Source organism: Salmo salar, chromosome 11 (genome assembly GCF_965601325.2).
Source record: "Salmo salar chromosome 11, fSalSal1, whole genome shotgun sequence".
In the NCBI taxonomy this organism is placed as follows: domain Eukaryota; kingdom Metazoa; phylum Chordata; class Actinopteri; order Salmoniformes; family Salmonidae; genus Salmo; species Salmo salar.
Genome location: NC_138301.1, coordinates 35,033,247 through 35,047,997, shown reverse-complemented (window position 1 = coordinate 35,047,997; position 14,751 = coordinate 35,033,247). Strand labels below are relative to the sequence as shown.

The 14,751-nt window shown below is 47.9% G+C and overlaps 1 protein-coding gene across 3 annotated transcripts in view; it reads left to right on the top strand.

The window, feature by feature from the left end:
- Positions 1–14,751, top strand: part of LOC106562525 (aggrecan core protein) — a 34,319-nt gene that overhangs the window by 9,931 nt on the left and 9,637 nt on the right. For all 3 annotated transcript variants that reach the window (XM_045689393.2, XM_045689391.2, XM_045689395.2), the window contains exons 2-14: positions 335–444; positions 632–723; positions 3,459–3,750; positions 4,119–4,293; positions 5,485–5,612; positions 5,891–6,184; positions 6,661–7,275; positions 7,658–7,832; positions 8,149–8,276; positions 9,517–9,810; positions 11,274–11,372; positions 11,553–13,466; positions 13,706–13,819. In XM_045689393.2, coding sequence (XP_045545349.2) covers positions 342–444; positions 632–723; positions 3,459–3,750; positions 4,119–4,293; positions 5,485–5,612; positions 5,891–6,184; positions 6,661–7,275; positions 7,658–7,832; positions 8,149–8,276; positions 9,517–9,810; positions 11,274–11,372; positions 11,553–13,466; positions 13,706–13,819 — 4,423 coding nt within the window. In that variant the 5' untranslated portion in view covers positions 335–341. The remainder of the gene's footprint in view (positions 1–334; positions 445–631; positions 724–3,458; positions 3,751–4,118; positions 4,294–5,484; positions 5,613–5,890; positions 6,185–6,660; positions 7,276–7,657; positions 7,833–8,148; positions 8,277–9,516; positions 9,811–11,273; positions 11,373–11,552; positions 13,467–13,705; positions 13,820–14,751) is intronic.

The window sequence follows — 14,751 nt, the reverse complement described above, 5'->3', positions numbered from 1 at the left end:
TGATCTATTATAGATGCAGTCAGTGGACTGGACTGGGGCCAGAGCCTGAGGCAGCCAGAACCTGAGGCAGCCAGAACCTGAGTGCCTCTAGTTACATTGACAAGACATTCTAGTAGAAGTCAGAGGCCAGGAGAGGTACAGAGGGTTTGTGTGGAAGTGATCCTTAATGGTCATCATTCTTAGACAGAACTGGTCTGTCTTTGATTTTACGGTCTTTTAATGAATTTGAATGAATTAAGGCCAATCAATGTCTTTGTATAACATTAACCTTAAACTACAATGTAACAGAACACTACTTAGGGTGCAATGTCAGCGTTTCTTCTTTTGATTTCAGGTAAACTATGACCAGGTGGATTGTATTACTTTGTGTTTGTCTGTCCGTCACCTCGGCAACATTCAACCACGATCAGCAAATCAGCAGCTATGAGGAGCACTCCTTTCTGGGTATGTGGACATATTACTCCCCACTATACAGTGCATATGAAATGACATATTTATCTGTGTCTGGTTTCATGGCTTTTTGTGTGTGCGTGTGTCACTGTCTTTACCTGTGTCTGTTTGTTAATCATTGTGTGATTGTGTGTGTGTGTGCGTGTGCGTGTGTCCATCTCTCTGCCCTCTTCCCCTCCAGACCCTGAGGACACACTGAGTGTGATCGTCCCACTGGAGCTGCCACAGCGCCCTCTACTGGGCAGCACCTTGGTACTACCCTGTTACTTCCAGGTGGGTCGGCCTGGCACCACTGTCAATACCACACAGTTATGAGAAATAAGGATGTTGGATTTAGCAAAACATATCATATTATTTTTTATTTATTTATTTAAAAATAAACAAGATTACTACCTCCTGTTTCAGGGACCCTCCCTCCACTGTTTTAACTCTCTCCACTGTTTTAACTCCCTCCACTGTTTTAACTCCCTTCACTGTTTTAACTCCCTTCACTGTTTTAACTCTCTCCACTGTTTCAACTCCCTCCACTGTTTTAACTCTCTCCACTGTTTCAACTCCCTTCACTGTTTTAACTCTCTCCATTGTTTTAACTCCCTCCACTGTTTTAACTCCCTCCACTGTTTTAACTCTGTCTACTGTTTTAACTCTCTCCACTGTTTCAACTCCCTTCACTGTTTTAACTCCCTTCACTGTTTTAACTCCCTTCACAGTTTTAACTCCCTCCACTGTTTTAACTCCCTCCACTGTTTCAACTCCCTTCACTGTTTTAACTCCCTCCACTGTTTTAACTCTCTCCACTGTTTTAACTCCCTCCACTGTTTTAACTCTCTCCACTGTTTCAACTCCCTTCACTGTTTTAACTCCCTTCACTGTTTTAACTCCCTCCACTGTTTTAACTCCCTCCACTGTTTTAACTCTCTCCACTGTTTCAACTCCCTTCACTGTTTTAACTCCCTCCACTGTTTTAACTCCCTCCACTGTTTTAACTCCCTCCACTGTTTTAACTCCCTTCACTGTTTTAACTCCCTTCACTGTTTTAACTCTCTCCACTGTTTCAACTCCCTCCACTGTTTTAACTCTCTCCACTGTTTCAACTCCCTTCACTGTTTTAACTCCCTCCACTGTTTTAACTCCCTCCACTGTTTTAACTCCCTTCACTGTTTTAACTCCCTCCACTGTTTTAACTCCCTCCACTGTTTTAACTCCCTCCACTGTTTTAACTCTCTCCACTGTTTTAACTCTCTCCACTGTTTTAACTCCCTCCACTGTTTTAACTCCCTCCACTGTTTTAACTCTCTCCACTGTTTTAACTCCCTCCACTGTTTTAACTCTCTCCACTGTTTTAACTCCCTCCACTGTTTTACCTCCCTCCACTGTTTTAACTCTCTCAACTGTTTTAACTCCCTCCACTGTTTTAACTCTGTCTACTGTTTTAACTCTCTCCACTGTTTCAACTCCCTTCACTGTTTTAACTCCCTTCACTGTTTTAACTCCCTTCACGGTTTTAACTCCCTCCACTGTTTTAACTCCCTCCACTGTTTCAACTCCCTTCACTGTTTTAACTCCCTCCACTGTTTTAACTCTCTCCACTGTTTTAACTCCCTCCACTGTTTTAACTCTCTCCACTGTTTCAACTCCCTTCACTGTTTTAACTCCCTTCACTGTTTTAACTCCCTCCACTGTTTTAACTCTCTCCACTGTTTTAACTCCCTCCACTGTTTTAACTCTCTCCACTGTTTCAACTCCCTTCACTGTTTTAACTCCCTCCACTGTTTTAACTCCCTCCACTGTTTTAACTCCCTCCACTGTTTTAACTCCCTTCACTGTTTTAACTCCCTTCACTGTTTTAACTCTCTCCACTGTTTCAACTCCCTCCACTGTTTTAACTCTCTCCACTGTTTCAACTCCCTTCACTGTTTTAACTCTCTCCATTGTTTTAACTCCCTCCACTGTTTTAACTCCCTCCACTGTTTTAACTCTCTCCACTGTTTTAACTCCCTCCACTGTTTTAACTCTCTCCACTGTTTTAACTCCCTCCACTGTTTTACCTCCCTCCACTGTTTTAACTCTCTCAACTGTTTTAACTCCCTCCACTGTTTTAACTCTGTCTACTGTTTTAACTCTCTCCACTGTTTCAACTCCCTTCACTGTTTTAACTCCCTTCACTGTTTTAACTCCCTTCACGGTTTTAACTCCCTCCACTGTTTTAACTCCCTCCACTGTTTCAACTCCCTTCACTGTTTTAACTCCCTCCACTGTTTTAACTCTCTCCACTGTTTTAACTCCCTCCACTGTTTTAACTCTCTCCACTGTTTCAACTCCCTTCACTGTTTTAACTCCCTTCACTGTTTTAACTCCCTCCACTGTTTTAACTCTCTCCACTGTTTTAACTCCCTCCACTGTTTTAACTCTCTCCACTGTTTCAACTCCCTTCACTGTTTTAACTCCCTCCACTGTTTTAACTCCCTCCACTGTTTTAACTCCCTCCACTGTTTTAACTCCCTTCACTGTTTTAACTCCCTTCACTGTTTTAACTCTCTCCACTGTTTCAACTCCCTCCACTGTTTTAACTCTCTCCACTGTTTCAACTCCCTTCACTGTTTTAACTCCCTCCACTGTTTTAACTCCCTCCACTGTTTTAACTCCCTTCACTGTTTTAACTCCCTCCACTGTTTTAACTCTCTCCACTGTTTCAACTCCCTTCACTGTTTTAACTCCCTCCACTTTGTTTTGACTTGTTTTCATGTTTCTCATAATACTGTTTTATGTATCAACTCTTTTCACATATTTGATTCCTGGTGAGGAGAAAAAGGACTGCAGTTCAATTGACCAATGATGAGTTAGAGTGATACAAAGTTCCATGATAAGAAACCCCATTGTAGTTCCACCATTATGTGACTTGATGTGTTTTATTTCAGAGTGGTCATCAACATAAAAATAGTATTTAATATTATATTGTAATGTAATGATGTTTTTCTAATAAACTTGAACTTTAACCCTACTTCCAGGACCACACCGTCCACGATCCCGGCGCCCCCACCATTGCCCCCCTGTCCCACCGCATCAAATGGAGCCGCATCACCAAGGAGCGTGTCTCTGTCATCCTGGTGGCCATGGACGGAGAGGTCAAGGTGGAGGAGGACTATCTGGACCGGGTCCACCTGGTGGGCTACCCCCAGACCCCCACTGACGCCAGCATCAAGATCACAGAGTTGAGGTCCAACGACACCGGCACCTACCGATGTGAGGTCCAGCACGGCATCGAGGACAACCATGACACTGTGGACGTCCTGGTTCAAGGTAGGGACAGAGGGTAGTGGGAGTGTGACGGCTGCTTGCTGCCAAGGAATTCATCTTTTGATATTGCTCTCTTTGTAAACAAAGTTGGTGCTTAAAGCTACCCCTGTACACACGTGTGTTTCTGTCTTTTGATTTTAGGACATTAAAAATGTTATTATTTGCCTAAAACTAAGGATTTGTATGGATTCATGAGTAATAATTTTTTTATATTCTAAAATTTGCTGTATGTACTGTATATGAACCATACAGACAACTTTGAAGCAAAATAAATCATGTATATTTAAGCCACACAGATAGACAGTGATCTAATTATTTTATGGAGGCATTATTGGCTGCTCTGGCGCTGTTACACTCTTGTCTCTCTCCAGGTATCGTGTTTCACTACCGGGCCATCACGACACGCTACACTCTGACCTTTGAGAAGGCCAAGGCAGCCTGTATCCAGAACAGTGCTGTGATCGCGACCCCAGAGCAGCTCCAGGCCGCGTACGATGACGGCTTCCACCAGTGTGACGCCGGCTGGCTCTCTGACCAGACTGTCAGGTCAGCCTATATCCCTCTCCTTCATCTGCACTGATCTGAAATCAGTTGCTGTTTTCAAATCAGTGCCAAAAGCAGTGAAGTGAATGAAGTGACTGGAAATAACTGAGCTGATTTCAGAACAAAGTGAAGGAGGGAGTCTATAAGACTTGTCTTCAAATAATATTTTAAAGAAACAAACACTAAGTGAGCTTGAGTGAGCTTGCCTGACGCAATGGAGCCAATGGAATAATCCCAAAAGTGCAAGTTCCGCCTGTCTGGCACTCCAACTAGGCTCAATCAAATGCTTTGAAAGAAAACAATGATCTAAAAAAATTGACCAAATACTTATAATTTTGAACCCAGATCTGCAATCTATCCAATGTTTGAACATAAGTTAAAAGATTTTATTACACATAGTTTATAATGACTGTGCATACAGTTCTCTAAGCATCATGAGGTCTTGAGATCATTTACTTTATATAGGAATTATAAATAGAGATATACTTGTCGGTTTGTATTTCAACATTGTCCATTTATGTAATGTTTCCATTTTCACGTCAGTATTTGGTTTGATCCTCCGTCTAAACACAGACGTCTGCCATGCGAACTTCCTGTTGACTGTTTGACAGCTGAGCCTCTGAACATGTCACTTCCTCTCGACACACAGCCTCTCTTGTCCTCCATCCATCCCTTCTTCCATCCCTGGCAAAAATCTAGAGGATTGTGTTTACCTTTCTCTGATCACACCTGTATGTTTTTTTCAACACCTCAGAATGAAAACCCTCATTCCATATACCTCCTCTAGTTTATTTCTCAGAAATACTACAAGGTTTAGAAGAAACATTGTGGACCGGTTTCCCGGACACAGATTAAGCCTAGTATTGGACTAAGAAGCTTTTTAAAGCTTTTTAAACATAAAAATAATATGTTTGAAATAATATGTTACCCAGGAAGGAAGACAAAGGCTCCAATTGAATCAATAAACTAACACGTCTCTGCCTCAACTGATTCACTCAGAATGTTGATGTTGTAATGGAGGTGTTTAACTGTATTAAACCAACACACTGATTGAATTGAATTTATTTGGGTCAAAACATATACGAGATATACATCAGATCCCAAAGGATACCACTTTAAATTATCTCTCTGCAAGGTAGGCCTATCACTCTGCACTGGTATGGATTTTACACTCATCTCTGTTTTCTGTGAAAGGTACCCAATCCATGATCCACGTGAGAATTGCTATGGCGACAAAGACGAGTTCCCCGGGGTGCGAACCTACGGAGTGAGAGATGTCAACGAGACTTACGACGTGTACTGTTTTGCCGAGAAGATGACAGGTAACCAAGGATACATCCTTGATCTTTTTTTCATAAGTGAGTGACAGGATGACATCAGGACATGTTCACTTTGGAGAATACAGAACGTTTTCACAGACGCCTTTTTCTCTCTGATGTGAAAATGGTGAACATTTTAATTGTGATTAATGTGCATTGCCTTAATGAAATAAATGAGTTACATTGACTCAAATATTCTTAACTTCACAACTATCAACCTCAAGTTACACTGAACATGTCACTATCTCACGTCCATCCTCCCCTGTTGTCTCCTCTCCCAGGCAGTGTGTTCTACTCTGGCTCTGTGGCTAAGTTCACCTACTCTGAGGCTGAGGAACAGTGTAGTAAGCAGGGGGCCCTGTTGGCCACCACAGGACAGCTGTACCTGGCCTGGCAGGCTGGTCTGGATGTGTGCAATGCAGGCTGGCTGGGAGACAGGAGCGTCCGCTACCCCATCAACGTCCGGAGGCCGCAGTGCGGAGGGGGTCTGCTGGGGGTACGAACCGTGTACCTCCACGTCAACCAGACGGGGTACCCCCTCCCCGAATCCCGCTATGATGCCTACTGCTACACAGGTAGGTTGCATTTAGCCTGGTCCCAGATCTGTCTGTGTCGTCTTGGCAACTCCTATATGAGTTGGCTATATAGCCAGGCTAGGTTACACTGTGAATCAGCCATAGACTGGAATGTGTTGTCATTGGAATGAACCTACCGACACAAGATTATTTTAATGTTTCATATTGGTAAGCGTTTTAGTGTCATATTTGTAAGCGTGTGTGTGTGCGTTTTAGTGTTATATTTCTAAGTGTGTGTGTGTGTGCGTTTTAGTGTCATATTTCTAAGTGTGTGTGTGTGTGTTTTAGTGTCATATTTGAGTCATATTTTTAAGCGTTTTATTATTTCAAATTTGTCAAATGGCTGAATTTGTTCAGGATCACAACAGTGTTAAGTGAAACAGTAAACAACCATTCTCACCACATGTTTCCGTTTGGAAACCGTTCCCAACAGTTTAGCGATCACGAGCATGAACCCTTTCTTCGGTCTCCTCTAGAAACGGACGAGGAGGGTTCAGGCATGGCGGTGCCCACCGAGGCGGGCAGCAGCGTCCTGAGCATTGCCACGGTGACCCAGGGTCCTCCCGAGGTGTTCTTCGGGAAGATGACCACAGAGAGCGAGGCGCTGGGCGAGGACCTGGCCACCCAGAAACCCACTAGCGTGGACTTCACCTTCGGCATTGAGTTGCCCCTGCCACAGCCGCCCAGTGTCACTGAGCTGCCCTTACCACAGCCACCCAGTGTCACCGAGCTTCCACTCCCACAGCCGCCCAGTGTCACCGAGCTTCCACTCCCACAGCCGCCCAGTGTCACCGAGCTTCCACTCCCACAGCCGCCCAGTGTCACCGAGCTTCCACTCCCACAGCCGCCCAGTGTCACCGAGCTTCCACTCCCACAGCCGCCCAGTGTCACCGAGCTTCCACTCCCACAGCCGCCCAGTGTCACCGAGCTTCCACTCCCACAGCCGCCCAGTGTCACCGAGCTTCCACTCCCACAGCCGCCCAGTGTGACAGAGTTGGTTGTGGATGTGGTGGGGAGAGTAACGGCCAGGCCGGATGTGGGGAGTGAGATCAGCGAAGTGAGCGCATCAGAATATTTATTTTCTGCTACAGGTCAGTGACTGGATATCTGCTGGGTTTCACTGTAAATAGTATACATAGTCACTTTTCATGGGACTATGGAAAAGTTGGAAAAGTTGTTTCTGGAACAACTGAGTGTACAAGCCCTACTTTCAATACTACTGAGAGTTTGCGTGTTGAAATGGAAAGAGAAGAATTACAGTCATTGCTGAGGAGACTTGCCAGCTTTATTGGTGGACTGTGAGAGGATATTTCCAATGTCGTTTTTACAGCACACTCTGAAAAAGACACCAAATAATTGTTAAAAAAATCTGAATGATTACAAACTGTGAATAAAAACACAGTTGGGTGATTAATGTGTTTGGTGCATGAGATCAACCACATTATATCAGCATCATTACCCCTCCATCTGTAGGTGTGGTGTTCCACTACCGTGCTGGGCCTAGCCGCTACGCCTTCACCTTCGTGGAGGCCCAGCTGGCCTGTCAGAGTGTTGGAGCCTCCATCGCCACCCCAGAGCAGCTCCAGGCTGCCTACGAGGCCGGCTACCACCAGTGTGATGCAGGCTGGCTTCTGGATCAGACCGTCAGGTAGGAGGGAAGACACACACACACTTGTCTGTATACATGGGCACACAAACATATTTAAAGACACAACTACAGACAGATTAATACATGTATACACACACACACACACACACACACACACACACACACACACACACACACACACACACACACACACACACACACACACACACACACACACACACACACACACACACACACAGAGAGATACTGTACTTGTTTCAAGTCCTTGTCACTGTTCCTTACCATCAGTACAACCGTCTTCTTCTTCATTATACTCCCATTCGTGGCCGTGAATAAAGGTTGTTTTCATGCCCAGGTATCCCATCGTGTCTCCTCTGGAAAAGTGCTCTGGGGATCTGGAGACTTTACCAGGAGTGAGGTCCTATGGACTGAGGCCCGCTGACGAACACTACGATGTGTACTGCTACGTGGACAGACTCAGGGGTGAGAAAACACACTAGGTTTTGTTCACTCAAATTGCTCTTGAATCACTTTGTAACCCAGAGATGTTGTCATACCTTGTCTATTTCTTGTCTGTTTATTGCAGTAGTAGTCTTTAAAGATAAGTCAAGAGGTTGGGCTAGTTTATTATATATACACTGTCTTAACTATGTGGGAAATGAATGGCAATTGAAAAAGAGGTTTGGCTTATCACAGACCACATCGCTGTGGGAGTTGTTTTGAGCACTGACTGTCCATGTCCTCTCTTCTCTTCTCTTCTCACCATCCTCTCATCCCTTAACCTGACTGTCCTCTTCTCACCATCCTCTCATCCCTTAACCTGACTGTCCTCTTCTCACCATCCTCTCATCCCTTAACCTGACTGTCCTCTTCTCACCATCCTCTCATCCCTTAACCTGACTGTCCTCTTCTCACCATCCTCTCATCCCTTAAACTGACTGTCCTCTTCTCACCATCCTCTCATCCCTTAACCTGACTGTCCTCTTCTCACCATCCTCTCATCCCTTAACCTGACTGTCCTCTTCTCACCATCCTCTCATCCCTTAACCTGACTGTCCTCTTGTCACCATCCTCTCATCCCTTAACCTGACTGTCCTCTTCTCACCATCCTCTCATCCCTTAACCTGACTGTCCTCTTCTCACCATCCTCTCATCCCTTAACCTGACTGTCCTCTTCTCACCATCCTCTCATCCCTTAACCTGACTGTCCTCTTCTCACCATCCTCTCATCCCTTAACCTGACTGTCCTCTTCTCACCATCCTCTCATCCCTTAACCTGACTGTCCTCTTCTCACCATCCTCTCATCCCTTAACCTGACTGTCCTCTTCTCACCATCCTCTCATCCCTTAACCTGACTGTCCTCTTCTCACCATCCTCTCATCCCTTAACCTGACTGTCCTCTTCTCACCATCCTCTCATCCCTTAACCTGACTGTCCTCTTCTCACCATCCTCTCATCCCTTAACCTGACTGTCCTCTTCTCACCATCCTCTCATCCCTTAAACTGACTGTCCTCTTCTCTTATCTTCTCTTCTCTTCTCACCATCCTCTCATCGCTTAACCTGACTGTCCTCTTCTCTTCTCTTCTCACCATCCTCTGATCCGTTAACCTGACGGTCCTCTTCTCTTCTCACCATCCTCTCATCGCTTAACCTGACTGTCCTCTTCTCTTATCTTCTCACCATCTTCTGATCCGTTAACCTGACTGTCCTCTCTTCTCTAGGTGATGTGTTCCATGCTGGCTCCAGTGAGGGCTTCACCTATGACGGTGCTCTGGCTCACTGTCAGGAGCTGAACGCTACCCTGGCCTCTACTGGGCAGCTCTACACCGCCTGGAGACAAGGCCTGGATAAGTGCCGCGCAGGTTGGCTAATCGACCGGAGTGTCCGGTACCCCATCACCAACCCCCGTGCGGCGTGTGGTGCAGGGAAGGCAGGGGTGTACACAGTATACACCCACAACAACCAGACAGGATACCCAGACCTGTATTCCAGATATGACGCCTACTGCTTCAAAGGTTTGGACTGAAATGTGTTGAATCATAAGTCATGTTGTTTCCACTTTATTTCAACATCAAAAAAATATTCAGGCTAAAACGCAATCAAATCTGGACGTTGGTCTTGGATAGACACAGGAATGAAATAGAATAATGTGTCATCTCTCAATCACCCACCTACTCACCCACTCACTCACCCACCCACCCACCCTCTCAATCACCCACCTACTCACCCACTCACTCACCCACCCACCCACCCTCTCAATCACCCACCTACTCACCCACTCACTCACCCACCCACCCACCCTCTCAATCACCCACCTACTCACTCACTCACCCACCCACCTACTCACCCACTCACTCACCCACCCATCCACCCTCTCAATCACCCACCTACTCACCCACTCACTCACCCACCCACCCACCCTCTCAATCACCCACCTACTCACTCACTCACTCACCCACCCTCTCAATCACCCACCTACTCACCCACTCACCCACTCACTCACCCACCCATCCACCCTCTCAATCACCCACCTACTCACCCACTCACTCACCCACCCACCCACCCTCTCAATCACCCACCTACTCACTCACTCACTCACCCACCCTCTCAATCACCCACCTACTCACCCACTCACCCACTCACTCACCCACCCACCCACCCTCTCAATCACCCACCTACTCACCCACTCACTCACCCACCCACCCACCCTCTCAATCACCCACCTACTCACCCACTCACCCACCCACCCACCCACCCACCCTCTCAATCACCCACCTACTCACTCACCCACCCACCTACTCACCCACCTACTCACCCACTCACCCACCTACTCACCCACTCTCTCAATCACCCACCCACCTACTCACCCACCCACCCACCCTCTCAATCACCCACCTACTCACTCACCCACCCACCTACTCACCCACTCACCCACCTACTCACCCACCTACTCACCCACTCTCTCAATCACCCACCTACCTACTCACCCACCCACCCACTCACCCACCCACTCACCCACTCTCTCAATCACCCACCCACTCACCCACCCACCCACCCACCCACCTACTCACCCACTCACCCACTCTCTCACTCACCCACCAACCCACTCACCCACTCTCTCACTCACTCTCCCTCTCACCCTCTCACTGAGTCTTCACTCGCTCGCATTATCATTCAATCTCACTCACTTGTTCGCTTGCATGGTCACTCACTCACCTTCACTCACTCACTCACTCACTCACTCACTCACTCACTCACTCACTCACTCACTCACTCACTCACTCACCCACTCAGTCACTCACCCACTCAGTCATTCACCCACTCACTCACTCACTCACTCACTCACTCACTCACTCACTCACTCACTCACTCACTCACTCACTCACTCACTCACTCACTCACTCACTCAGTCATTCACCCACTCACTCACTCACTCACTCACTCACTCACTCACTCAAATATTTTTTGTTTCCTGTAGTGGACATCTTGCTTCTCGCCAATGAAACTGGATTGAACATCACAGAGATAGAAGAGGCTTTGGTTAACCTCACATCCATCACTGATTTGCTGAGGCCTGGTAAGAGCCATAGTCTTCACTTGCCTTTAATAAGCATTTTATGGAATTCTACACTATAAATATATAAATACACTGTATATACATTACTGAAATATGTAAATCACTTTTCTTTCTTTCTATATCTCGCTCTCTGTCTCTCTCTCCCTCTTTCTCTCTCTGACTCTCACTCTCTCTCCACAGTCCTGCCTTCCATCACTCCTCCCATCTCTGTGGAGTCCTCAGGCTCTGGTTCCGGGGCCTCTGGCGCGAGTGGATCCTCCGGAGATCTCTCTGGTGATCACTCTGGTGATCTGCCTCATTCCGGGGATCTGTCCGGGTCAGGTGATCTTTCAGGCAGTGGAAGCACAGAGATTCCCAGCGGATCGTCTGGTCTGAGTAGTGAAGATGCGTCCGGCTCGGGGCTGAGTGGAGACGGATCGGGAATAACGGTCACCTTCTCTTCAGGGAGTAGCAACGTTTTATCTGGTTTGGGCTCTGGGGGTCCTCAGGAGGCTGGAGAGGGAATCACTGGGATCCTCACCTTCCCCTCAGAAATGGGATTGGGAATGTTCAGTGGCAGTGGGTTCCTGTCGGGTTCGGGAAGTGGCTCCGGTGTCAGTTCTGAGGAGAGCGGCTCTTCGTCTGACAGCTCCAGCAGCTCTGGTGAAAGTGGGGATTTGTCTGGAATGTCGTCCGGCTCCAGCTCTAGTTCCAGTGAGGAGTTTTCCGGATTTCCCTCAGGATTCTTTCCCTCAGGAGGCTCCAGTGGTCATTCGGGAGAGGAGTCGGGAACCGGAGACACTCAGGTCCTGCTGATCGATGGGAAACTGATGGAGGTTTCCACCTCTCACACACACAAAGAGAAGGAGCTGGGTGGAGGGGGCCTGGAATTCAGCGGCTCCGGATCTGGCAGCAGCGGCTCAGGGTTCTTCCCGGATGTGACCTTCTTGGGGTCAGGGTTTACCGACCTCACGGGGTCAGCCTCAGGGGAACAGGAGGCCTCGGGGTCTCTCCACTACGGCTCCGGAAGCGGTGATATCAGCGGTTCGGCCTCGGGAAGCAGCGGCTCAGGGTTCTTCCCGGGTGTGACCTTCTTGGGGTCAGGGTTTACTGACCTCACGGGGTCAGCCTCAGGGGAACAGGAGGCCTCGGGGTCTCTCCACTACGGCTCCGGAAGCGGTGATATCAGCGGTTCGGCCTCGGGAAGCAGCGGCTCAGGGTACTTCCCGGGTGTGACCTTCTTGGGGTCAGGGTTTACCGACCTCACGGGGTCAGCCTCAGGGGAACAGGAGGCCTCGGGGTCTCTCCACTACGGCTCTGGAAGCGGTGATATCAGCGGTTCGGCCTCGGGCAGCAGCGGCTCAGGGTTCTTCCCGAGTGTGACCTTCTTGGGGTCAGGGTTTACCGACCTCACGGGGTCAGCCTCAGGGGAACAGGAGGCCTCGGGGTCTCTCCACTACGGCTCCGGAAGTGGTGATATCAGCGGTTCGGCCTCGGGCAGCAGCGGCTCAGGGTTCTTCCCGGGTGTGACCTTCTTGGGGTCAGGGTTTACTGACCTCACGGGGTCAGCCTCAGGGGAACAGGAGGCCTCGGGGACTCTCCACTACGACTCCGGAGCGGGAAGAGGCGGATACACATCAGGGTTCGGAACGTCGGGCCTCCCATCCGGAGACATGTCTGGAATCTCCAGATCCTCCACCAGCGATGAGGAGGACAGCGCTGTCACCTTCCTGACTAATGACTTCATGACAGAGGTTTCCAAGGCAACCACGGTTTCCATGGAGCTGGGGGCTGGGCCAGTGCAGTTCAGTGGGCAGGGAAGCGGGTCCCACACAGGGAGTGGTGCTGACCACCCAAACCAGGCCAGCGGTGTCTCATCTGGGGCACACTCTGGAGATCTGCTCCCTGTGGTGCTGTCCTCTCCGCCCAGCAATAGGGAGCTTATGGAGGGCACAGAGGGGCCAGAGGAGGCCATGGCTGGCGGGGCTGAGCTGGGGGAGACCACCAGCGAGTTTTACGTGACCTTTGCCCCCAACCTTGCTCCCGCCGGATTGGCTGCCCCAGCCATCTCCTTGCAGACCCCTGACGTCATGGAGGAGCCATCCTCAGAGGAGGGTGAGTCAGCACACTTTCAGTCGACTTATGGACAGTTAAAAGAACGTTTGTTTGGCTGTTAAGCTGTAGAGCCAACAGACTTATTTAAATTATGTAAAGTGGCATGGTGTTTTTATTGAACGGGCCAATCAGAAATGTCACCCTATTCCCTATATAGTACACTAAATAGGGAGTATGGTGCCATTTTGGTGCTAAGGTACACACTGTATTGTATTCATCCTAATTGTATTCATGCTTAGGTATCCCTAACCCATGTGACCCTAACCCGTGTGGTGCTGGGTCATGCTCAGTGGAGGATGGTGTTGGGCTGTGCCAGTGTCCGCCCGGGAAAGTGGGAGAAGGGTGCCAGTATGGTGAGTCCTGATGCAGGGGTATCATTAGCTCTCATTATCTCTCATAAGATTCCTTCCTTTCCTAGCAAGGTCTTCATTCCTAACTCTCTGCACATCTCTCTTTCTGATCCATTCTGACGTCCTCAGAAGTGTTGTAAATCTTTTACTGGAAAGTAACACACCTTAGTAAAGAAAGTTTCTAACAATGCTTTTCTCATCTCTCTACTGTATGCCTGGACATCGGTCGCTCTGTCATGATTAGGGTTGCGTAATTCAGGGAATGGTTTTTCTGAAATCCTGTTTGGAGGTTTCCCAGAATCAGAAGGGTATAAGCAGGAAATCCGGAATCCTCCGACCAGGATTTCTGGGAAACCAGGGAATTTATTGAAAGTTCCTGGAATTTTGCAACCCTCTGTCCCGATGCTACTATTTGATACTGTACATATTCAGACATTTAGCAATATTCCGTAGGCTGTATTTTTTATATTTTTATATGTGATTCACTAACACTAACAATGCATTTTGTTCCCACTTTTTCCTGTCTTGATGTACTGTATGCTTTGTGTTGTAGTGTGATGTTTTGTCCTGTTTTGCCTGCACCTGGTTTTGGGTCTCTCATTCGTGTTTGTCAGACAGTCGCGGGGTCTTTGGCGTGTATGTGTGTATCGTCTCCTTGCCTCGATGTCTCAGGATCTCTCCACCATACTCCTTTATCATGAGTCACTCCATCCTGTGTTGTTTTTGTTCTGCTGTTGCCTAGGCTACAGTAAGCTTACCCAACTGGCAAAACTGGTTGGACGTCATTATGATGCCATTTCAGACAGATTTTCCTGCTGGTTCTATTCTCTTTCCTACTGCATGGCTGCTAACCCCTGGTACACCTACCAACATCCTGGTGCATACTGGGTACATGCTGTGTACATACCTGGAACTTCTGCCTATATGAATCTGAA